General features: G+C 40.3%; 1 protein-coding gene across 4 annotated transcripts in view; it reads left to right on the top strand.

Annotated features, from left to right (window-relative positions):
• The first annotated feature begins 2259 nt into the window (after positions 1–2259).
• Positions 2260–11203, top strand: part of PI4K2B (phosphatidylinositol 4-kinase type 2 beta) — a 30602-nt gene continuing 21658 nt past the window's right edge. For all 4 annotated transcript variants that reach the window (XR_004628924.1, XR_004628923.1, XM_034672001.1 and 1 more), the window contains exon 1: positions 2260–2743. Coding sequence is in view for 2 of the 4 variants with exons in the window: in XM_034672001.1 (XP_034527892.1) it covers positions 2449–2743 (295 nt within the window). In the remaining 2 variants the exon portion in view is untranslated. The remainder of the gene's footprint in view (positions 2744–11203) is intronic.

Here is an 11203-nt window from a genome sequence, read left to right as displayed (position 1 = left end):
AACAAATATGTAAAGAAATGAGAAAATCTGACCCATAGTCAAGAAAAAAGTAATCAATAAAAATTGACTCTAAGATAATTCAGATGTAAGAATTAGCAAAGATTTTCAAACACTTTACATATATTCAAGGACTTAAAAATATATATAGTCATAATGAATTAACAGATGGAAAATGTTAACAGATATATAGAAACTCTTTAAAAAGAGCTGAATGGAAATTCTAGAACTGAAAAGTACAAAATTTGAAATACACCCACTGGTGTGGTTTAACAGTCAGTTAGAAGTGGCTGAAGGGTTGGCAAAATTTAAAAGCAGATTAAGAGAAATTATATAATCTGAAAAACAGAGATAAACCTATTTAAAAAAAATTAACAGAGCCCTACTGACCCTTAGGACAATATTAAGGAGTCTAACATATATATATTAGGAATCCCAGAATGGGACAGGCAAAGGTTTGAAAAAATAATGGCTGAACTTTTTCCAAATTTGTTGGAATACATACATTTACAGATCCAAGAAACGCAAGCAAAACTCAAACAGGATATATATAAAGAAATTTATATCAAGAGCATCATGGTCAAGCTATTGAGAGAGCAACGACAAAGAAAAAATCTTAAAGGCAACTAGAGAAAACGACATAGTGCAAACAGGGTGGGTGGGTGGAGGGACATAATTCAGAAATAATTAAGGGTAGAGGACAATGAAATTACATTTTTAGAATTGAACTTGGAGGGGGACAACATAATCCAGAATTCTATACCTAGAGAAATTATATTTTTAAAAATAATGGTGAAATAAAGATAATTTCAGATAGATGAAAACTTAGAATTTATCACCAGCAGATCTATATTACAAGAAATGCTTTAAAAAAATTCTTCAGAAGGAAGGGAAATTATACTAGTTGGAAATGCAGATCTTCAGAAAGGAATGAAGAGCATTGGGGGGAAAAGAGCACTGGAAATGGTAAATATGTGGGTAAATATAAAACACTATACATTGTTTTCTTAATTTCTTTATAAGACATGGAATTGTTCAAGACAAAAATTATTCACTATATTTAAACATATGTGGGTCTAATATATATGACAATAATAACAAAGGATGGGGGATAAATAGAACAACACTTTTGCAAGGTTCTTACATTTCACATCAGGTACTACAATATAAAGTCTATGTACGCTGAGATAACTTAAGGATGTATACAGTAAGTGCTAGAATAAGCACTCAAAATTAATGCAAAGAGGTGTAGCAGAAGGTCAATAGAGGATTTAAGATGAAATATGAAGAAATATTGATTAACCCAAAGGAAAGCGAGAAAGGAGAAACAGAACAAAAAAAGGATGAAACAAATAGAATATGATTGCAAATGACAGTAAATCTAAATCCAACCACATTAATACTACATTAAATGTAAGTAGACTAAAAACTCCAATTGGTAGGCAGAAATTATCTGACTAGGTTATGAAACGTAAATAAATTTTGAAAAAGGCTGAAATCTTGGTGTATCTTCTCTGGCCACAACAGAATTAAATTAGAAATAACTATTAATTTCTAGAAAAGCCCCTACGTATTTGGAAATTACACACACACTTCAAAGAAGTGAGTCTAAGAAGAAATCATAAGGGAAATAAAAATCTATTTTGAAATGATGAGAATGAAAACACAGCATAGCAAAAATTGTGAATGCAGATACAGCAGTGCATAGAGGGAAAGGCATAGCTTTACTTATATTTTTTGAAAATAGAAAGGTCCAGAATCAATAATACACTCTTCTACTCTAAGCAGCTAGCAAAAGAAGAGGAAATCAAATGTAGCAAGAAGGAAATAATAAAGCTCAAAAGTCAATGAACTAGTAAACAGAAAATCAATGGAACCAAAAGACAGCTTTTTGAAAAGATTTTTTTAAATGATAAACTTCTTGCTAAATTAGTGGGGAAAAAGAAGAGACAAAATACAAACAACCAATGTCCAGAATGTCTGGACAAAAGACAAGGTCACTACGCTCACGTGCTTGTAGTGGGGGTAAAAAATGTTAGTCACAGAAATAAATGTGTAGGTATGGATTATGGTACACTCTATGAAAGAATTCTGCAGTGGAGGAGAGGCTGATTTAGGTTGGAGGAGATAAATTAATGCCCACCTCGGCGCTCCTCGACGACATCCACCCCACCTCGCGTCTTCCCGCTCCAGCAGCTGCAGGTGACGGCCCCGCCCCGCGCCCCGCCCACCACCGCCCCCCCCCTTCCGCGCAGGCGCAGGGTTGGCGCGAGGTGGGGCGCGGCTGGCGGCTGCGCGGGGACAACCGCCCGGCTGGCGTGGAGCGGGCGGTACGCCTGTGAGGTGTCCTCGACCCGACCCAGCCGCTGCGGTCCCCCGCGATGCCGAGGTCAGAGCCGGGCAGCTCGCCTCTCTGAGCCGGTCTCAACGCGGAAGGCACGGAGGGAGGCCATGGCAGAGTGCTCTGAGCCCGGGCGGCTGGCGTCGGCGGACGGCGGCGGGAGCCTGGAAGAGGAGGACGACGAGGAGCGGGAGCCGCTGCTGCCTCGGATCGCTTGGGCCCAGCCACCTAAGGGCGCCCCGGGGAGCGCCGTCAGACTCGTGGAGGCTGCGGGCGAGGAGGGCGCGGCTTCCCCTCGCGAGGCTGGAGACAAGGAACTGCTGCTCCCGTCCTGGGACGCACCCAGCCGCCCCTCCCGGAGCGTGAGTTCCCGGAGCTCGCCCTCCGGCCTGACCCGGAATGCAGGTGCGACCCGGCCCTTACCACCACCCCGCAGCCCTCCCCCCGCGCGCGTTGGGGTCGCTGCCCAGCCGCTCCCGGGGTCCCATCTCTGTCCCACACCAGCATTTGCCTGGTAGGAAAAGCAGTTAGCCAGGCAAGCCTGCCATCCGGAGCACGGACCGGGGGGTCAGCCGCAGGTCGAACCTTGGACACCTTGCCTTTCTCTCTGTTCCCCCGTTTCTTCACACCTTTTCCAGGGAGCATAGGCCACCTCACCTAAAGCCTGTGGTTGTCAGGAAACTCTGATCCTTCGGGCCTCCCCTAAGAGTAAGACTAAACTTTTGAAATCAGACACTGAGAAAAACTTAGCACGGTAAAATGACGTAAGTTGTTTGCTCAAGTTTGGACTTGAGGTTTGGAGTAAGAACCCTGAGCAATCAAGAAAGTTCCCCGAGTTGTGAATTTGCAAGGCAGATGGATGACAGCAGAGAAGAGATGCGCAGCAAGAATATCTAGGTGCCACTGGGACACGTTTCAAAACTTTTGCTGGTTGATGTTGTTATTGTGACGTTAGCCAGAGGGGGCAGAGGCAGTTGAATTTCTCTAGCTGCTATCTCTGTTGCAAAGTTTTCTTTTTTTTTTTTTAATTTAATTTTATTATATTATGTTAATCACCATACAGTACTGTATGGTGATTAACAAAGTTTTCTTTCTTGAGTCATTTCTATTCTTATACTTGAAGAGGTGAAGGGCAGCACTTTTTCACTATGAAGTGGACCGGTAGCCTCAGGTGGAAAAGAGGGTAATTGATCTGATGTTGAAAACTAGTAAGAAGTGTAGGCAAACTCTTGCAAGCATGGATAATTGGTTGATAAAGTAAGTTTTTTGGCAAGTTGAGTTGAGTAAGGCTACTTTGATAGTAAAATAGGGTATACTTGTATGAATTGTAACTGGCGATGAGAGGGCCTAGTTTGTAAAATTATGATAACATCTATTTGTTGGTGGTTGGTATGGTTTAAGTGAGATTGTGTGTGCACTGTGCCTGTAGTAGAACTACGTATGTGATGGCTTAAAGAAAAGCTACAGAAAATGTAGTTTTAATTGATACTGCTTAGTTTCCCTGGAGTTTTTAGATTTTACATGTCCTGCTACCAGTACACTAATGGAGCGCCTACGATTTAAGGAATTTGGGATAGAGTAGGTTATTCAAGTTGTAGTTGAACTTATATTCAAACATCCTCTCAGGCAGGTAAATCAGAGAGGCCCAAGAGAACCAAACTTTCCCCTTCAAGTGTTTCATGAATAAAGCTTTAGCAAACTGATCTGACATGCAGCTCTGCTGCCATTATGTTAGCTAACAGGTGCATTGACCATACATTGAACAGAACAAACATGATGATCACAAATGGACCCACATTCACCTAACTACGTAATTTGTTTCTATATTACCTAAAATCCCTTCTGTAAAGTATCTAAGATCTGTGTGGCTAGCTTGCTTTTTTCTACCCTACAGTTACCTGTATAGCTAGATTCTAAAAGAGCCTAAGACCTTGAGTGTGTTTATTCTGTGAAAGTAACGTTTTGGGGAAAAAAAAAAATTAAGGCTAGAAAAAGTAACAGTGGGGGCGCCTGGGTGGCACAGCGGTTAAGCGTCTGCCTTCGGCTCAGGGCGTGATCCCGGCGTTATGGGATCGAGCCCCACGTCAGGCTCCTCCGATATGAGCCTGTTTCTTCCTCTCCCACTCCCTGCTTGTGTTCCCTCTCTCGCTGGCTGTCTCTATCTCTGTCGAATAAATAAATAAATAAAAAAAAAAAGAAAGAAAAAGTAACAGTGGGATAGAATATAGTACTCAGAATACAAATGGGTTACTAAAGAGAATTCCTCCCTTTTTAAATGGTAATAATTTATATCACAGTTTACAGTTTACTAAGATCTCTTTTTGTATAGTTCATTAATTCTCAAACAGCACAAGTTCTTATTCACCCTCACTGTGTTGTGAGAATTGAAAATGAATAAAGCTGTAATGACTAGTAGGTCATAGAACTTCAGTGGTAGGCCAAAGTCAAGTATACAGGAAGTGGTAAAGCTAGAACTGAGCCTAATTCTTCTTTGTATGTCCTGCACTTTTTCCATTTTGCTGTAGATACCAAGTATTATAAAATAGCTGTTACTTGTGGTTATAAATGGAGGTCTTATTTTTAATGGATTTAAAAATAGTTTTGAATTGTAAAAAGTATTTTAAAAACTTCAAACCAGTCTCCTAAAAAGTTTATGATTAGTATAACTAGATTAAGTTATTTTCTAATGTGTCCATTAACTTCCTTTGCCCTTTACCACCCAATTTCCATGAAGCCACCTCTCTAGTTCTAAGAAATCCTACCTTTAGGTTGATATTAACATCATTTATCTTATGCCTAATGCATATGCATTTATGCTTAACTATTTTGTTTATGTAAATAGGAGCTTTACGTACTTTAGCCAGTGGAAGAATGTCTGCAACCTTTACTTGAGCAAGACACTGACAAAGTCTAGAACCAGCATAAGCATGGTGTTGTTGGGTCAGTGTCAAAGTAGAAAGATAGTGGCATCCCTTGTTCTAGTTGTCATTTTAATCAGTGAGTTGGAGAATAATAAAGATGATAATAGTTAATAACTAGGTAACAGTATGTTAGGGCATAGTTCTATGCACTTCACTTACATTAATCCATAACTAACCCCATGAAGTGACTACTATTTGTTATTCTCATTTTAAGGAAGCACAGAGAGATGAAGTGACTTCTCAGGGTCCCAGTTAATACAAACCAGCAGCGCTTAATGGTTTTGTGGAGAGCCTACAATTAGAGAATGGTGTTAGAGCACAAAGAACTACCAAAATAAAAGGAAGTGTGTATTTATAAGCCTTTTAATGATTCATGGTGCCTTATAAATGTATGAACAAAATGACATCATTTAAAAGGAAGAAAGATATGAGTGAGAAATAAGATGATGAAATAAATAAGATAGAGGCTGGAATAAGAGTACACAAAATGCACATGAGACGCTTGGTGCAGGCAGCCCACAAATCTGATCGTTAAAGTTCCTGAGAAGCCAACTTGAGAGGAGCACAATCAATGTGCCCATAAAGTTAAACTAGTTATTTGAATCAAAACAGACAAAGGAAAACCTTTGATGTATCTTTTGGAGAAGAGACTATATGATGAATAGTATCTTTGTAATAAAAGTGATGAGTTTCATAGGAGTAGATCTTATAACTTCCCTGAAGCCCATTTTAATAGAAGGACATTCTAATGGGTGGTGCTATCAGTATTGCTGGATCCGTATTCTAGACACTGATAAGCTGGCTGAATTTAGAGGAAGATGTTAGAAGAGTAGATGCCCTGTGTGTCTTGACAGTCTCCATAACAGAGCTTTTGAAAGGTAGTGAGTGAGCAGCCACTTTGCCCTGTCAAGAGATGATTCTTCAGTCAGTAATGAGAAGACACCATTTTTTGTTTTCCATTTATTGCCAAGATACATCAGTCTCAAATGCTTGAGTGCCTGCTGGATGCCCATGGAAATTGAGGCCTTGGGGACACAATGGTGACCAGATATCAGATGCATGTTCAGTCACTAGCCTTGTCCCCACATAGCTTTATAAAGCCTAATGGTGGAAATGGTCAATTAAAACAGTTCCAACAGCTGGTATATTGGGATGGGGAAAACTGAGGGTTCCCACTGAACTGTGCCCTGGATTTAGGGGCCAGGGAACACTTAGCAGAGGAACTATCTAATTTGAGACCTGAAAAAATGATTGGCCCTAGAACTCGCAAGGGCAGAGTTTAGATCACCAAACTAGTGAGCTAACTACTTTTCTTCTTAGAAAATATTCTGGTCAGTGGGTAAGATAGAATCCCAACCCCTCAAGTGAGGAGGGGCTCATTTTGGTTTATTTCTTGAAATGAGAACTTGATAATTACCACATGGACTTACATAAAAGGTTTATAAAGTGGATTCTCTTCCTCTGTTTTCAATTCTGGTTACTAAAGGACCAGTGATAACCCGTAAGTGTGGTCAAGGGGATAGTCTGTTAATAAATAATTGTGAGATTTATCAAGGGCCTACTATGTACCAGGCACTGTTTTTTAGCACTTGGAATATACCAGGGAGCAAAACAAAGATCTCTGTCCTTCTGGAACTTAGATGGTTGTGTTATAGTGTTATAAGTGATAAGATGGAGTTGAAGGCTTAATAAGAATTAGTGCTGCGGGGGGGCCCCTGGGTAGCGCAGTTGTTGAGCGTCTGCCTTTGGCTCAGGGCGTGATCCTGGCATTCCGGGATCGAGTCCCACATCGGGCTCCTCCGCTGGGAGCCTGCTTCTTCCTCTCCCACTCCCCCTGCTGTGTTCCCTCTCTCACTGGCTGTCTCTCTGTCACATAAATAAATAAAATCTTTAAAAAAAAAAAAAAGAATTAGTGCTGGGAAGGAAGTTTGGAATATACATGGGGAATAGCATAGGCAAATGTTGAGAGGATGTGCTTCATATCTTATGAAAAGTGAGGAGCTCAAATAGGACTGGAACTTGACTAGAAGATCACCACATCTTAGAGGAGACTGAAAGGGAGTACACAGAGGTAGAAGTGAGATTTTCCTCAGAAAATTCTTTGGTACACAAACAAATCAAAACCCTATAGTTTATTCCTTAAGAGAGGTAACAGTAATTTTACCTGAAAAAAATTTTATTTTAATTAAAGAAAATGCAGCTAACCATGCCCTTCTACTATTAAAAATCAGAACAAACAATGACTACAAACCTTCAACCCAAATCTCCATAACACATCCAGCTTGAGGCAGCATAACTTTTGGAGGTATCCTCTAAGTTAAACTAATTGCCGGATGTACATTTAAGTAAAATGAGGAAATCTTTAAGATGTAATTGTGAGTTATGAGTTAAAGAAAAATTATCTCCTAAAAAAATAATTTATTTGATTTTAGAACAGTTGATATGTGGTCATTTTTTTCTGCCTGGTAATTAGATGGTAGGACCAGTTGTCTTTTAAGTGTCATGCTAACTAGTGATGGTAAATCCAGGCTATCTTCAAAGAATGCCCACTTTCATGTGGGGAGATTATCTCATTTATCCAAAAGATGTGCTCAGTAAAGGATAAATTAAAGAGAAAGGGGTTAAGAACATCCTGGCTGATTTTATAGGAATGGTTCTGCCTGATCTGATTTTGGTTGAAGGTGAATTATTAAGTGTTCAATGGATGAGCATGGGCTCCATGAAAGCCACAAAAGTAGGTTCTATGATGAACTCATAAAGTTTAGCCCATAAAACAATTTGATAACATTGAATAGTAATAATGTCCAAGTCTGCACATAGTTTCCACAAGAACTGCTCAGGTATGGCATGGAGAGACCAAGAGTGGTCTGAGAGTTTAGCCAGTTAAATATGAATTAGTAGTTTGACCAAATTCCTAAACAATTAATGTAATGCTAGAATGCTTCTCATTTTGGTATACTGCCAAACACTGACAGATGTCTGTTTTCTGCAATGGATTGCTCAATCCTGGAGACAATATTTTAGTGGGGCACATTGAAAACCTGAGGCATGAAACAAGAGGGCAACTCACATGCTGAAAAGCCTGAAAACACTTCCATATGGAAGGAGGTGGAGAATAGAAGAGACTTAGGGGAACATGCAATGATCTTCAGCTATTTGAAGGACTATCCCTGGGAAGAAAGGAGTAAGTGGATTTTTGTTTTGCTCCAGATAGCAGGTCTAGGACATTGGGTAAAACTACAGGATACTTACTTCAAGAAAAAGAAGTTTATATTTGTTTCCAAACAAAAGGAGCAGGAAAAAAGTAGTGATGTCTCGTTGAAAGTGTTGAAATATTTGCCCAAAGACCCCCTCCTACTGATGTATTATGAAAAGTATACTAGTGCTAGGAGCAGGGTTGATAAAAATAACTTTTCACGTTCTTTCTTATTAAGAGTCTTGGCCTAGAAGAAATATCATTTAACTAATGATAATTACTGGCATATTCTAGCACATAAATAATACTTTGTTTATTCAGTTAAATATGCATTAAGTATCCACTAAATGCTGATCCCTCATCCAGGTGCCAGGAATATACAGTGAATAAAGAAAGATAAAGTAAGTTAAATATGCTCATTTGCCCTTTTTGTAGTATTTTTCTTAGCACATACTTTTAAAAATAAATAACAGTTTTATTTCTGCCAAAATTAAGGCAAATTTTAAATTAAGGTAAATTTATGTTTTGAATTTTCATAATGTTGAATGCATGTAATAGCATTTAAATACCTTCCAAAGTAAAATATGAGTAATTTGTTCCTTGTCTATCACTTTAAATGATTAATTGTTAATTCATTCTGCAAGTGTGTATTGAATGCCTGTTATGTTCCAGGAACTATAAAAGTTCTGGGCATACAGCAATGAAAGAAATCGTCTTCTTATAGCTCACAAAATAAATAAATTATATATTAGGTGATAAGTGCTGACAAGTGTAGTGCTAAACAGGAAAATAAAGTGGAAGTTAGGGAGGATTGTATAGGGCCTTGGGGCCATTATAAGGACTGGACTTTTAGTGAGATGGGAAATCATTGGGCTGTTTTATATAAAAGAGTGACAGGATCTGACATTGGAGGGTTTTTTTTTTTTTAAGATTTTATTTATTTGAGAGAGAGAGCGCGAGCACGAGGCGGGGGGGAGTGGGGGGAACAGAGGGAGAGGAAGAAGGAGACTCCCCACTGAGCAGGGAGCCCAACTGGGGCCTGATCCCAGGACCCTGAGACCATGACCTGAGCCAGAGGCAGGCACTTAACTGAGCCACCCAGGTGCCCCAGATCGGACATGTTTTAGAAAGATTACTGCTATAGCTTCTCTGTCAAGTATAGAGAAGGCATGGGTGAAAGACAGAGAGTGGTTAGGAGACTTATAGTAACCCAGGTGAGAGTTGATAGTCACCTGAATCACGTTGAGGGAATGGAGATGGTTGGATTCTGGGTGTTTATGTAAGGTAGAGCCATACAACCTGATGATGGTGTGGATGTTGGAGGTGAGAGTATAAGCTCATGGATGCTTTCCAGGTTTTTGGCCTGAACAGCTGAAAGATTTGTAATTGCCAGCACCTGAAATAGGGACACCTGGGAGGAAAGCAGTGAGGAGGGGTGGCAAAGATAAGAATTGAGTTTTGGGGAGTGAAGTTTGAGCTGTCCGTTAAACATCCAAGTAGAGATGTTGAGTATAGTAGTTTGGAGTTCAGGGCAGAAGTCGAGGCTTGAAATACAAATTTGGGAGTCATCAGTGTTGATAAAGAAGAGAAGAGAACCATGAACTGAATCTGAGGCATTGCAAAGTCAACCTGTCAGATAAAAATGAGCCAGCAAAGAGACTGATAAAGAGGAGCCAATGAAGTGGGGAAACCTGGAGAAGGGGGATCCTGGAAGCCAAGTGAAGGAGGAGGGGGTGATCAACAGGGTCAAATGTTGGAGTTGGGCAAGGAAGATAAGTTCTGAGGTTAGATTTAGCAATATGGACAACTACGTATCCCAGTAAAATTTTTATCAGTGGGGTGGTTGGGACAGAAGCCTGATTTAAATGGTTTCAAGAGAAAATCAGGGAAGAAAAATTGGAAGTGGTAAATATAAATAACTATAGAGGCCTTCTGCTGTACAGGGGATCAAAGAAATGAGGGAACATCTAGGAGTATTGTGGGAGTTAGATTTAGGATGAGAAAAATTACAGCATGCATGCTTTGTATGGTGATGGGAATAATCCAATAAGGAGGGAAATATTGATGCAGGGAAGAATTGCTGAAGAAATGTCCTAGAATCATCTGGAAGAGATAGGGCCTGGTACACAAAGTGGATGAGCTGATCTTGGAGCTTAGACGGTTCATCTGTAGTAATAGGGGGAAGGCAGAGGATGTCGTGGGCAGATTCAGTGCAGAGTGCTGATTGTTTTTTCTGATTGCATCTCTTTGCTTAAGGCTCATCTGAGAGAGAGGAGGTGTTGGAAGTTTGAGAAGGGGGGAGGGTGTGAGAGTTGCCCAGAAGAACAGGAGAGACTGTGCACCGGGACTTGTACTGGTTCAGGCTGCTAGAACAAAATACCATAGACTGAGTGGTTTAAACAACAGACATGTACTTCTAACAGTTCTGGAGACTGGAAAGTCCAAGATGAGAGTGCTGGCATGATCAGGGTTGTCTTCCTGGCTTGCAGATGGCCACCCTCTCACTTTGTCCTCGTGTGACACAGGGAGAGAGAGCGTGCTCTCGGCACTAATCCTGTCGTGGAGGCCCTACCCTCGTGACCTCATCTAAACATAATTATTTCCCAAAGACTCTGTCTCCCAATACAATTCCTTTGGGAGTTAGGGCTTCAACATATTTTGGGAGGACAGTCAGTCCATAACAGGAATGTAGTATGCTTCCCAGGCATCATGAAGGGCCCACCCGAGGTTTCTGGTGATGAATTTAAA

Source organism: Ailuropoda melanoleuca, chromosome 11, assembly GCF_002007445.2.
Source record: "Ailuropoda melanoleuca isolate Jingjing chromosome 11, ASM200744v2, whole genome shotgun sequence".
Lineage (NCBI taxonomy): Eukaryota > Metazoa > Chordata > Mammalia > Carnivora > Ursidae > Ailuropoda > Ailuropoda melanoleuca.
Note: the sequence above shows the minus strand (reverse complement) of the source record. Positions and strands in the feature narration are given on the sequence as shown.